At 35.2% G+C, this 15,036-nt stretch overlaps 1 protein-coding gene across 15 annotated transcripts in view; it reads right to left on the bottom strand.

Moving 5' to 3' along the window:
• The window catches only part of LOC138699780 (multiple PDZ domain protein-like), a 1,065,748-nt gene that overhangs the window by 205,596 nt on the left and 845,116 nt on the right, over positions 1–15,036 (bottom strand). For all 15 annotated transcript variants that reach the window (XR_011332076.1, XM_069825918.1, XM_069825919.1 and 12 more), the window contains one exon: positions 5,419–5,513. Coding sequence is in view for 14 of the 15 variants with exons in the window: in XM_069825918.1 (XP_069682019.1) it covers positions 5,419–5,513 (95 nt within the window). In the remaining variant the exon portion in view is untranslated. The remainder of the gene's footprint in view (positions 1–5,418; positions 5,514–15,036) is intronic.

Genomic DNA, 15,036 nt, shown 5'->3' with positions numbered 1-15,036 from the left:
TGTTGTTTCGGAAACTCGTTTCACACATAACAGCGTGTTAAATCTTAGATAACTCTGTCTGTACAGGTAACTATCTTTCCAGAAACCGGGTATTAGACAGATAGACGGCACACGAAAATCACTCTTTTTGTATTAGGAAAGCTAATATGTGTATTTTCGCCAATATCTCGAAATCGATTTTTATAACATTAAAATAGTTTATCTTTATATTCTGAATAATATGAAATTAAAAAACCAGTGGACAATATTAGGTTGCGCCATGGCAGTGAAGAAATGTTTCGAAGCGTCGCGTCGTCTATCTTGTCGCATCTTCCTATGTTTATGTACTGCAACGAAAACGTGCAGCGTTACACGACAGTGAGGCGAGACTGAGGTGATAAACAGCATGCAGGAAATGAGAACCAGGCAGGCACACGTAGTCATGGACGCCACGGAGAATGTTCGTCAGTTTCTGAACCCGCTGCCTTAATCCCCCGCGCATTACAAGTAACGGGCTCTGTAATGGCGAGGGGTGGACGTGCCAAGATAAAACTCCCTCTTCCATCCCTGTTCTTGTGTTGGTTTCTAATTCCAGAACTCGATGATGTGTGTAAGTTGCATTTGCCACAACCAGCCAGTTCGTGCATTCTAATACTTGACTTATAACTGCCCCTGAGTTTTTGGTCCTAACTACTTCAAATCCTACCCGTATTTCGAAATATGAATCTATATAGCAGTAAAATATTCTAACCAGCTCTTTTCTATTTTATATTAATTACGTAATTTACCGACTAAAAACCCTGCGAAATAACGTAACTAAATTCAAGGCAAGGTATGGTCATTTGAATTCGAGAAATATTAATGTAATTTAATAATCAAAACTCTGTAGCACTCCCCCACTCCCTAAACTAGCTGTGAAAAAATTGAGATGCGATGGGCATCAATATTGTAACAAACATCATAATGTTCATATTACGATATAAATGTTTGAAGATAAGCTACAGTAACAGTGATTAAAAAAAAAAAACATGTTGCAAACACTCCTTCCTAAGAGAGTAATAAAATTAAACTAGTTTCGATCCAAGACTTTATAATAAAATTACAAACCATTTTCAAAATTTGAAATATTTTAAAATAGAAACCTTTAAAAAAGAACTTTATAAAATTATTCATGATATATAATATTAACAAATGTGTGTATTTTTACCTTTTTATTTCTGTCGACTATATTCATGTTTTTATTGAATATCACTGGCTTCTGTCTGATTGTCAATTTATATTAAATGTGTTTTTTCTCTCTTTTTCTCTTCTTCTTTTCTTTCTGCTCTTATGTGTTATTTATCGGTTTCAATTAAATTAATTACTGTATTCAGTAAACTGTCTGTAACTTTTATGTTATATTATTGGCTAAGACCACACCGTACACGAGCCTGGCTCTTACGGTAGTGGCTAGAAGCAATTTTTTTTTATAATTTTAATTTGTACTCACTCTGCCTACTAGCTAGCTAGCTAGCTAAATAAATAAATAAATGGCACTATAAGATTTTATAACTGGGCAGCGGATTTTAAGTCCCGATGCTGAGCGTTAGCTGTACGTCAGTTACAGAGAGGTCATTGAATAATTGTTACGCTCCATCCGTAAGCCAAGGGACATGACGTCTTGTCGCTGTGTAGGGACTGAAAATCTGCTCTTTACTTATAACATACTGAACATAATGTATACAAGCATAAAAAGCATGCCACAAAATTCAGTTTCTAAAAAATCTGTGAGATCCTAAATAGTATTGTAAGAATCTATAAAATCCTAAGCACATAGAGCATATAGAAGTATACCTTAAAATGTATTTTCTAGGAAATCCACAAAACACTGGACGGTATTCTAAAAATCTATAAATTCTAAACCTATAGTATACTAACACATAAGTTGTTTAGTCAACTGTCCGAAGACAGGTTTGAACCTCAGAAGTGATAGCAACATGGCACCACTTATGAGGCAACTAGGCCAGGATATAATGGGGCAGGGTGGCCGGTTCCTTCCTCCCTCCATTGCATACATCGCCGATTAGCTACATATTACACTAATCAGACTTTAGATGTATACAAACAATAGATGTAGGCCTACATATCAGCCAGAACCTCAATCAGAGGTAAACACATAAGTAGGCTATTTGTTGCACATTGTTCTTTCTAAGGAAATACCGGTAAATAAAATTCTAAAAGCTATCGTAAATGCCTGTAACATACTAACACAAGGCATAGTAATACACAAAAGCAGGTAAACTATAAAATTTACATCCTAAGAAACTTGAAAATACTAGATGGCATTCTAAACCTATAAAAGCTCAGACAATTGGATAGAAGTTTACTAGACGTGTGAAACACTAATACATAAAAGCATCCCGAAAAATTTCCTTTCTATGAAAGATCTTACATTTTATTCTAAGAATGCTATATATAAAATCCTTAACGTGTGCATATTTGTCACATAAAAATACATTATTCTAGAAAATTTCCTTCTAAGACACTTATAAAATCCAAAGTGGTATTCTAATAATTATTAGGATACCACTTGACGTGCCTAGGATTTTATAGATTATAATCTATAAAATCCTAGGCACGTCACACACTAATACATAACATTTTGGCGAAAAACTTAATTTCAAAGAAATCTGTAAAATCTTACACATTATGTTCTAAAAATCTACAAAATCCTGAACTTATGGTATTAACACATAAGTATATGATGCAAACATTCTAACACGCTGTACACTCACACACAAAAGTACGTATGTTATAAAATTTCTTTTTTACGACATTCAGAAGTCCTGAATGGCATTCTAAGAAAATATATAAGTAAATACTAAAACACACGGCCCAAGAACACAAAAGCATACGTTGCAAATTTTCTTTGTAAGAAACTTATAAAACTGTACTCGACATTGCATGAATCTGCAAAACCTATAGCAGACCAAAAGGAAATCCTAATTAGAAATGCTTCAATCATTTACGTGTGATCATTTGTAGAACGTTGGGAAAAAGAGTTTGTAAAGCAATAGTGATAAAGTTTCACGACGTAATGATTCACCTCGACTTAATACACGACTGTTATTACTAAGAAAATAATAATTGATAATAATAATAATTAACTTTAAAATATAGTTGTAAATTTATACTTCAACTTGTGGAAAAAATACATGTACAGCCTTAGACACAAAAAATGACCACTCTATTGCAGCGTGAATTAGTTTAAGTCTACTTCGGGCAGCGTCTGGTTCACACGACTAGGGAAAGGATGTTTATTTTGTACCTAATTTACTCATGGAATATATCTTCCTTATAGATTATTCGTAACACTTGACTCACTAACCAAGCAGAAAAAAGAAAAAAAAAAAAACAGAGTGGAGTCGTACATAATAAATTCCTTCACGTGTAAACCTAAGCTCTGACGGAATCAACCGAAGTCTTCCGAAGGGGATTTCGCGTATGGCAGCCAGTCATTTGTTTTTGTCTAAGACTTCACATGAGTTGTAATATTGAAAATGTTTGTAGATGGAAAGGTCGATAAATTCAACTTCTAAAGTAGCGTACCAATAGCAGCAGCAGTAGTAGATGGTAGAAGGCTAGTAGTGGTAGTGGTAGTAGCATTAGTAGTAGTAGTAGTAGTAGTAAGTAGCATACAATGGCGACGATGATACAGATAATACTGAAAACCCTGCCGATAATAAACTAGACAGCATCCGACAGTAATGAGTTGGTCTGTGGGAGCATTTTAACGAGCACAGCCTAGCGCCGTGTATGGAGGCAACTCCTCCGTCGGATTCGTGATGCAGGCAGTCGAATCGGGAAGCTACAGGCGTTCATAACTAGACTTGAATATTACTTCTGAAGGAGATTAAAGCAAAATACAGTATATTATACGTTATGCAACGATTTGTGCGCCCTGTTTAAGCTATTTAAAAACTTAATTTTATTGACTGATGTTGAATTGGGAGCCAGCCGCAATGTTACGCAATATAGACAATATTCTTTCGTTACAGGCTACTTTATGGAATTTGCTCTATGCGTAGAGCAAAAGACTGCAAATCATGACATTTCATCTCACCATAACTTGCAACACGACTTCGAAGTTCACAGTTTTCCCGATGAAAAGAAAGTCGATTACGTGATACTGAATATATTAATTTCTAATGCTTCCTGTACGGAATGGACACTTTAATTTCTACACCACCATTGTTCAACACGTCTTAGGGGAGAAAATAGTGTAATTTGAATTTTTTTCCCGAATTGATGTACAATTTTGATTTTTTGTGTGCCTTAAAATCTAGATAAGTTAAAAAAAAAAATTTGGGGCCAACATTAAAAAATACCACTATTTCATTAACATGGATATATCTTCGCTATTTTTAAAGATTCATTCAAAATTTATATGACATTTTACTCCAAGCACGTTCTTTAAAATGGATAGCGCACAATTTTGATATTGGTTTTCAAATTTTTTAAATAACTACTCATATTTTAAGATTCAAATTGAAAGACATAAATTAAGAGTCCACTGCAAGAATGATGGATGTCACTCTCTTGTCGAAAATGAACCAAGACTGTCAATGCATAGCTTAAGACATATAGAATGTACATAGAGAGTTATATGGCATTAACACTGATATTCATTGTCCAGTAATGATTGGAAAATCTCAGTTAAGCTTTGAGCGCTAAGCATTTCAAACTTTCAATTGCTTCTCCTGCAAAATGTATTCCAAATGACATCCATCATTCTTGCAGTGGACTCTTCAAATAAATTTGACTTATAACTCGCAACCCAAGGATTTCCGAATTTGCGTTTCTGTTTTCAAAATGCTTCTTATGATTTTCTCCACTAGCCTTAAAAACATTGTAATAGCTATAATTTTAGTGTTTATTTTACGACTCTTTATCAACATCTATGGTTATCTAGCGTCTGAATGATATAAAGGTGATAATACCAGCGAAATAAGTCCAGGTTTCAGCGCCGAAAGTTATCCAACATTTGCTCTTAATCGGTTGAGGGAAAACCCCAGAAAAAAACCTCAATCAGGTAACTCGTCCCAACCAAGATTTGAACCAGGGCCCACTCGTTTCTCTGTCAGCATACTAACCGTTACTCCACAGCGGTGGATCTAACAGCTATTTTAAGGATAGTTTCGTCAAATAAATAACTTCCCTTCATCCCCTTCAGATATATGTAGATACCGTGTTAACTTGTCTATGATACTTTCATTCGTTTTGACGACAAAGAATAAAAATATTTTATTTCTAATCGTCCTCTTATAACTGCAGTTAAATAAATGGATTTGAGAGGCTCTGATCGCGGTGTTTTGTCAGGAAATACTAAGCAAAAGACAGCAAGTCCAATCAACTACAAGTCAAAGAGATCAAATGCGATTCCAGGAAGTTCGCACATACCTGAGCACGATCACTTTGAAGATAGGCCCTGGCAGTCCCTTAATGATAGCCGAGGCGTTCAGGTGGCACCGTCCCTGCAGCACGACACCGTTCACCTGTGAAAACAAAGCAGAGAAATTCTGGTTCAGTCTGCTAACTGACAGAGCAATGTCTCGCTTGATTCGGAGTAGAAATTGGAAAACTAAATGCCGTGACACAGTGGACGAGGTCCTCAATTAGATTTCTACGCTACACAATCCACTTTGTCGCGGAGCAAATGAAAACGAATGCGAGTCCAGACAATCAAGAAAACTATAAAGAGTGCAATCGGCTTGAGCGAGCGGATGTTCGGACAGGACTTAATTCGATATAGGCTACTGAAGAAAATCTTGATACAGAGCAGACATACCCCAAGTTGTGAGTCATCCAGTGGACTGCCTGAAGTCAATGGATACTGGCCAGGAACTTACCGGTAACGTAGTGTCAAAGTGTGAAATTTTCAATCAGCTGAAATGTGTTCGATGCCCGTTGTTGACATAAGTGATATTTTGTGGTGGATAAGAATAAAGGAAGAGTATTTTTGTGGGGGTCATCAAATTTCTTCAATATTATAAATTTTATTTTACTACATCAATAGTATCAACCTCTTCGTACTCTCTCTTCTAGTAAAGTTGATAAGAATGAAGGAACATGATTCTTGCAAGTTCGTGGTCTCCCTCGGGCGCTAAGACAAATGTCGGGATAAGACCTAGAGAAATGGGACACGGACCTAATCTCTACCCTCAAAATTTTCCCTCCTGCTTTTCTCAGCTGATTTTTCCAAATTATTGAAGTTCAAACTTTTCATTGGAGTCTGCCTTTCTCCGGAAATAGTCTTCGCGATAGATTAGGTTCTTGCGTTGTTCCAAATACTTTGTACTTTGTAATACTTTATTGCCAAAACAAAGATAGATATTGATTTTTTTAAATATAAGAACTCTCTAGTATCCCCAGAAAGAGTAAGTTACATACTCGTGCTCAGGGGGCATTCCACATAAGTTTATGTTAAGATATTTTATTGAATAACAGAGTAAAAAATAATAGACGAAAAAGAGAAGAAGAAAAAACACATATCACAATAATTGAACTTTAAATTTTCTCTGTTAACAGCAATTTTAATATATTTTTTTTTTAAATAAGGAGCATTAGCAAATTGTATGTTTGGGAATTTATCTATTATCATGTTATAAAGCCTTGGACCGAAGTTGCTACTGTGATTATATGCTACAATTGTGGTATATTTAGGAACTGTCAAGCATATGACAAATGTAACCTAATATCAAATGTATTAAAATTCGTATAAACAACTGCCACACATTTTAATGCGACTTGTTCTGCACATGATCAACACAATAATAGCCATAGTAAACGCACATAACTGGCATCTAACGTTGTAGTAGAACGTAAATTTTCAACAGGGGATAAATAAACTGCTAGTTCATAGGGCTAACGGCTTCAGAGCTGGGTGCACGGTAGTGCACATTAGTGCACTGAATGTATAATTAAATAGAGACACGAGATAATTACTTCACCTGGCATTATAATTCACTCTAGCTCCAACAAAATCTCAGTGATTGACTTCTAGATGTTCTCGTATTTCCTTCAAAACTACAAATTTCACTACATCAGTAAAATTCGTTTAATCGTACTCTTTTTTTTTTATTTAATAACAATTAATACAGGTGGCCTCCCGGAACTACTGGGTTTCTCGACCGACCTCCGTGGAATGTAGCTATGCGACGTTGCATGGCTTCTGCAACGAGCACCCGAGGCAGACTTACTCGGGGGAGGAGTTTCGCCTCGGACCGACAGGGGGGCCTTGGGGGAAGTTGCCGAAGCAGGAATGGTATATGGGTCTCTGTTGGCTGTAGGGAATGGTCGTTAGTGAGTCATGTGGTTGGGTTGATGCGCGTAGGAGATGTAGGGCCTATGGCACGCAACTCATTCCATATCGAGGGTTAGCGCAATAGATCTCAACAGGTCGCAGTGCTGGGCCATCCGTGCCCCCCCTCACTTAAATTCCATTCCATTCCAACACTAATAGATGTGGTAGGAATCTCGTATATGCGGCCTCTATTTTCTGGTTGCCCTTTGGTTTAGAATTCAAAATATGTAGCCATACATCACGACTGTTTTTGAATGATGATGCTCAATAATTGAATATTAATCATACGCGCTGTCATGTGCTTTCTAAAATTTCATTTAATTATACCTTCAATCCCTCTCTAATAGTGTACATGCACTTTAACGTAATTTTTTTTTTAGTGAAACAAAATTTTCAGAATTGTATTATTGAAGGGTTTAATACAACATAAATTAAGCCATAAACTTGTCGAAATCGATATTTGGACCCTACCTTACTGTAGATATGGAGTGGATACTCTCTCCGAAAATAACGGCTCTATAAAAATCGGCTCAATTTCATAAACCGTTTTAATATTATGCTTATATACCCAACAGTATTCTGCAGTATATGTACAGTGTGTATTCGTTTGTTTGTGTGTGTGTGTGTGTGTGTGTGTGTGTGTGTGTGTGAGAGAGAGAGAGAGAGAGAGAGAGAGTTATTTCTGTAGACATATTTAAATTGAGGTCCAAATTTTTTCGACCATTACTAAATAACGATGCAAAACATAAAATGAATTTTTAAAGATATTTCTCCAGAATCTGTACTTTATAAAGAAAACAATTTTATTTTAGGTAGACAGGTAGACGATAAAAAATTGTATTTATACAATTGTTTGAATCCTCTAAACATTTATGTTGTGACATAATGTAATTGGCAGCAACAAAATTAGGTGAAGGAAGCAAATAACGAAATCTTTACCGAAGTTGACAACAAACAGTGGAATCAACTCGGAAACAAAATTGATCTCTGCCATCCACAAATAAGCAATTATTTATCTTTTTAAACTATGCATGAGACTTAGCTGTCTGCACATTTACAAAAACTGGACATGTACGATTCTTTAGAATTTATTATTACATAGAGAATCCAGTTTTATAATGCTCTTATGCAGAATGGAAAAAAATAATAAAGAAAACCAAACGACGAAATGTTCGATGAAAGGAAGCTAAAACAGTGCTAGGGGATTTATGAAATCCTTTTTATTGTGTAAAACGCATTTATTCTTATTATGTAATTAAATCCACAGGATTTAAGTTTTCTTCGTACGAAATATATTCTTTATAAAGTGTTCATTGAACATAACTAGAATGTTCTTTATAAGACTGCCCTTCTTTAAAATTGACCATTCATAGTTTGCACATTTACTGCAATGCTGATGTATATGCATTATTATTTATAGTTACTACATTTTGTAGAACCGTTTCTCGTTATTTTTTGCGTTATCTACACTCCCTCATACGTTACTTTTCATTCTTTTTTTGTTTCACAGGTTCACCTTTTTACTATCATTATTATCTTGTCCCTTTCGCTTGTGATAAACATGCATGTAGCCTACTCTGCTTGCGAATTTTTCGCTTCCATAACAAATCAATAATAACTCTTGTAAAATTTATAAATTTAAACCTTCATGTATAGATACAAAATGGGTTCTTGACTTTTTCTTTCTTTAATATTGAGTACACAATTTCCGTTATGTAAGTGGACTTATCTAGCTCGTGCTTGCATGTCCGACTGTTACCAGAGTATAACTTCATTAATTCCTTTCATATGCATTTAATTTGGAAACTGTCATCTATCGCCTGATTCAATAACAGAAGCGATGGGGCTGACTCAGTGATTAACTTCAGGAACTTCTAGAACTTCATCTTACACAAAAGTGTTACATAATTTTCCCAGTTTGTAGGTCGAACATAGACTTCTCAAGTCAAAACAAAGGAAGCAAGAAAAAATAAAGTAAAAGAAAGTAAGTCATAAAAATCGAGAAAGAATATAAAAACATGGAAGGGAACAGTAGCGATTGATGTGATGTGTATGAAAGAAATTTCTATCTGAAAAATGTGGAACATACTAAGTTCCATTACGTGTTATATGCAGAATATTACACGATAAAAGAATTTAATTTCTCTAGAGAATGTAACAGATGTGTGCATTCAGAGAAAGCACTGAGAAAATATGCTGGGCGGAGTATCCTATACTGGGGGCTTGAAATGCGAAGCATTAGGAAAATTTGATCAAACGTGCCGTGCATACAGCCATTCGATATTTGTGGCAAAAGACCGTGCAACGACGGAAATTCAAAGGGATCTGCGGCTCGAATGTGACGTATTCGCAGCTGTCGAAATTGTCTCAAAATTAGACTGTTGGACAGGGAGAACTTCACCGTCAAACAGTGATCGCTGCGGCAAACCATCAACAATCACAACAGACTAGAACATTAAGCACACCGACAGCTTCATTAGAGAAGACGGGCATTTGATTGTTGCTGAGTTAGCGAATGTGTCCATAGGAAGCGCCCACAACAGTATTCGTGACGTCCTTTAATACTACAAATATCACGAAACACAGTGTTAATGAGAGATTTTTCTGCATTTTCGCACTAGCCGGTCCCGACCTGAGTGATTTCACCCTAACTGAACTTATAAAAAATGATAGAATTGAGTTTAGAACATTAGTTATCACAGATTTCCTTTCAAACGATCTTGCGATAAGATAGTAGAAGTGTTTGAACAGAAATGGTGACTAAGTACAGAAGTGACTTCTACGACTATCTAATATGAAGTTTTTATTTAAGGGGTTAGATACAGCTTACAGCAGTAATTTGTTTTGGAAATACTGAACATTTATTTCCTCCATTACTGTATCTTGTACAATTATGAACATTGGTATGAGTTAAACACTGTCCTTCTGCTACATGGAAAAAACAAAAATTACGATTAAAAAAAATGATATATTTTTCAAAATTAAAAGCGGTGACCGTTCACTATGAAGTAATGAAGTGTTTCCCTCATAACTCATAAACTTGTTAACTTTTTCATGTTCTCTCTCTTTTACATTATTGATGAAACTCATGTTTACAATATCAGGCTCTTTCAACTACATTTCTTAATAAATAATAAATATATTTTTTATTTTGTGTCAGAAGAAAATACTGATATTTCACGTTTTTTTAAATGAATTTATTTTTTATCAGACCATCTATCAAAGTTAGAGAAGTGATTTTGTATCATATTGTAGATACGACATGCATAAATGCACACAGAAAAATTTAATCACAGAATGTTGGATAGTTTTTGACTCATGAGGGAAACGCTTCATCACTGCATAGTTAAATGGCACTATGTTGAATTTTGACAAAAAAAAAATTAAATTATTTTTTTTAAATCGTAAAAATATTTTTATCATATAGCAGAAGACAGTGTTTTACAGATACTAATTTTCATTATTGTACAAGATACATTAATGGAGGAAAAATGTTGAATACTTCCAAAAATTTTACTGCTGTAAGCTGTACCTAACCGCTTAATATGAAAGTTTTATTGTTAACAAAGTTTTAATAATAACAATCGGAACTTAATTTCTGTACGCCTCGCGTACGTTGTTATGAACAGACTGCGGAAAATTTTCAATATAAATGTATATGTGACTGTTAAAACCCAAAATCCGTCAAAACTAGTTTTAAAAATGTAGACAGATTGAAAGTAAGTTTTCGTAAGATCTAGAATCAATGACAGGTTAGGTTTGGTTTGTTTAGGATTTTGATTTCTTTAGGCTTTTGCCAAACAAAGACCTAAACGAACCAAACCTAACCTGTAATTGGTTCTAGATATTACGAAAAACTCGCTATCTACCTACATTTTCTTGAACTAGTATTTACTAGTTGAAACTGGTTTTGACGGATTTTGGGCTTTAACGGTAACATATATACCACACAACCATATTTCCATGGATAAAATTGAACAAACTTGGAACACAAAATATCGTCAAAACCACGACTCAAAAGTAGCGGCATAAAAGTAACTTGCAACATTTCTATAAAGATGCCAACCGCGAAACACAAGAAAATGTAAGGCAGGAGTGCATTTGAAACATTGAAACCATTTTTAGCAACACACAGAACCAGATTCAACGACATAAACACGAGAAGATATGAAACGAAATCGCTTTCATGTCTGGGCTAATGGATTGTTATGGGACAGGCGCAGTTCATTCGACTGATGGCTTCTCACAAAAGAGACCGGGAATCAGTTCTCGGAGCCTTGTGAGGTTCGTGAACAAAGCGGCCGAAAGGCGGGTTTCTGCTGCCAATCTGATTTCACTATTGTTCCTTTATCACAAGATCACCATTTAATCAAGAGTGTCTAGTCTCCACTAACCATCTCTTCAATGTTATTGTGATTTTTCTTTATTTAGTACTACGAAAGGCCTTATGGATTTCAATGCAATTGTTTTATTTCTATTATTATTATTATTATTATTATTATTATTATTATTATTATTATTGTTATTATTATTAGTAGTAGTAGTAGTAGTAGTAGTAGTAGTAGTAGATTTAATTTACAAATTTAGAATTAAGTTTAACTGTAAAATATCAAGCTAGAATAGGCCTATTATTATTATTATTATTATTATTATTATTATTATTATTATTAATTATTATCATTATTATTATGATATTATTATTATTATTATTATTATTATTAGTAGTAGTAGTAGTAGTAGTAGTAGTAGTAGTAGTAGTAGTAGTAGTAGTAGTAGATTTAATTTACAAATTTAGAATTGTTTAACTGTAAAATATCAAGCTAGTACAGGCCTCCTATTATTATTATTATTATTATTATTATTATTATTATTATTATTATTATTATTATTAACTTGGACTCTCACTTTGAGAGAGGAACATAGGTTAAGGGTGTTTGAGAATAGGTTCTTAGGAAAATATTTGGGGCTAAGAGGGATGAAGTTACAGGAGAATGGAGAAAGTTACACAACACAGAACTGCACGCATTGTATTCTTCACCTGACATAATTAGGAACATAAAATCTAGACGTTTGAGATGGGCAGGGCATGTAGCACGTATGAATGAGATTCCGGCCAGTGTATGCGACCGGTGCGGTGCTGACGCAACATCATGATGAATTCGAGGAGCTACGAAAGGTAGCGAAATCCGGTTTCGGAGACCAGCTATAAAGGCTGGGTAGAAGCATCATGTTAATCACACGATTCCTCAGTTCCAGTTTGATGATCATTCACCTGTGCTGAAGAACGTGTGCATGAATCCAGCAGCCGGCTGGTCGATCTTGGCCCTTCATGGGGTGTCGCACCACGGATAATTATTTCCTTATTGTTCTGGCGTTTAGCGAACGAGACTCGTGCTGAGACACTAGGACTGAATCCTACTTGGACTGAATAACAGTTCGAATTCTTTCCTAGGTTTTCTCCAACAGTAAGGCAAATGTTAGACAATCCTTTTGCGTGTCCTTGGACTCGTCTCGAAAAAATACCACCTCAATATCACAAATCCCACCGACACTAAATAATTCGACGCTTGATAGAGCGTCGTTAAATAAGACATTAGGAATAAAAGTAATGGCTTACTATTCTATGGTGCGTGGTCAAAAGGGCAGTCAAAATTGCAATTTTCCATTAGAGCAAAGGCAAAGTTTAAAATAAGGACTGATATCATTATGATATGCTGGAATTCTGACGCTCTGCATCAGTGGTCAGCACTCGCTTAAATGGGTAACGGGTAAGCTGTGCATCATAATATGCTCCGTCGTTCAGCAGGAAGACGAAGAGAGCATACCCTCTAGCAGCCACGGGTGCACCATAGTGCAGTCTCTTATCCGCGAGTAAGAAACTCTAGCCTGAGGATGCACTGCGCTGATGACAGCTGCTCTACATCATTACTGAAGAGGATAAACATACAGGATGAGTCAGGAGGAAAGGTACATGGTTTGAAGGGTGATAATATTGGTGATTCTGAACAAAAAAGTCTTTGTGAACATATGTCCTGTTCTCAACGGTTTCGGAGAAAACTAAGGGAAATAATGGGGAAAGGGAAAAGTGCAGGTGGATAGTAAATTAAAACATTGTTAGCTTATGTTCTGTTGAATTGTGTACTTTTCTTTACAGAACATGTTCAAAATTCCATCGCCAACTTCTATGCACATTGCAGCTCTTGTAGACAACTGCTGTGTTGCTGATCTGAGATGATTCGGACATTCTTTTACTTGAGAAAAAGCATGTAAAATGAAAGCGAGAAGTTCCTCCCTTATTTCCGCTTGTAGGCTTCGCTCTTAAGCCATCCCTACACAGAATAATAGAATGGAGTAAGGTCAGGTGACATGGGTGGCCAACAAATGATTCCACCGCGACCGATCCAACGCCCAGGATACGTTTTCATTGATCCTAATGTCGTTTTAGTTGCGTCCGCATGTGCGTTCGGATAAAGGACATGTAACTGACGCCCGTGATTTTCAAACAGCTGTATGTCAGATACTGTTAAGAACAGGGCATTTGTTCATAAATTTTTTTTTGTTCAGAATCGCCATTATTATGGCCCCTCATGCCATGTACCTTTCCTCCTGACTCACCCTGTATGCCCTCCATATCTTCTGAAGGAGTAGGCCTACACGTTTTGTATTAACATGGAGGTCATAGGTTGAAACCGTTAATTTCTCACTAACGTCCTTTCTATCACGCACCATAGAATTACTATACCGAAATCTGTTTTTGTTCTATTCCCAAGACATTCTTCTGAAAACATTCCATTAAAATATGTGACCACTAAATTAATAACGAGGAACTTTCTAAGTAAGGAAACTGGTTTTATTTTATCCGTGACTTAAACAATACAAAATTATAAGCATCCAGAAGTTAATTTCTTATTTAATATACAGCAGAATATATGTCAAATACGTTTAATTATAAAGAAAAAGAACACTTCACTTTAGTTTATTTCGTATCTTACATTATATTTGAGGCGCACATTTTTCTTATTTTTCAACAAATATGAAGTTCATGTACACATTTTACAGATAACAAAGTTTTGTTTATGAGCAAACGTTAGTCGGATTCTTGGATCATGCTGCGTAAAAATATATAAATTTGTTCGCTGATAGGAAAAGAATGTTCGGTATCTTCGTATGAAGTTAGAGGACAAAGAGACAAAGATAAGCTACAGTGCCGTAAATCAGAGAGGTACCAGGAACAGCAGCAGTAACCTAAACATTTCCGATGCAATGCACAGGTTTTACGCGAAATTAAATCGGTTCCAAAATTAGTATCAAGAAAACATGTATGATGGACATACTATTGTTACTAGTAGTGCCGATTGTCTAGATTCTAGAACATTAATGTCCATGATCGGCAATTGGAATAAGCTAACTTAACCTTTATACTTTTACTATTCAAGAGGCGTAGACTACATAATTTACTACATATAGACTACACGAACATAAAAAATGAGATTCCTTTCTGGATTGAAAATTCTCTATAATAAACAAAAGCGAAACATTTAATTTCATTTTCTAATTACATTCACAAATTTTACACAAATTCACATAAAACAGCTATTTACATATTGCAATAATGTCCATATTTACCAAAATAGGCACTTAATTATACCTTATGATATTAAAACAAATTAGTAGTTTATAACGATATTCTCACCACATTCCTATGTAGTCGTTTA

This window comes from Periplaneta americana, chromosome 5 (assembly GCF_040183065.1).
Source record: "Periplaneta americana isolate PAMFEO1 chromosome 5, P.americana_PAMFEO1_priV1, whole genome shotgun sequence".
Classification (NCBI taxonomy): domain Eukaryota; kingdom Metazoa; phylum Arthropoda; class Insecta; order Blattodea; family Blattidae; genus Periplaneta; species Periplaneta americana.
Note: the sequence above shows the minus strand (reverse complement) of the source record. Positions and strands in the feature narration are given on the sequence as shown.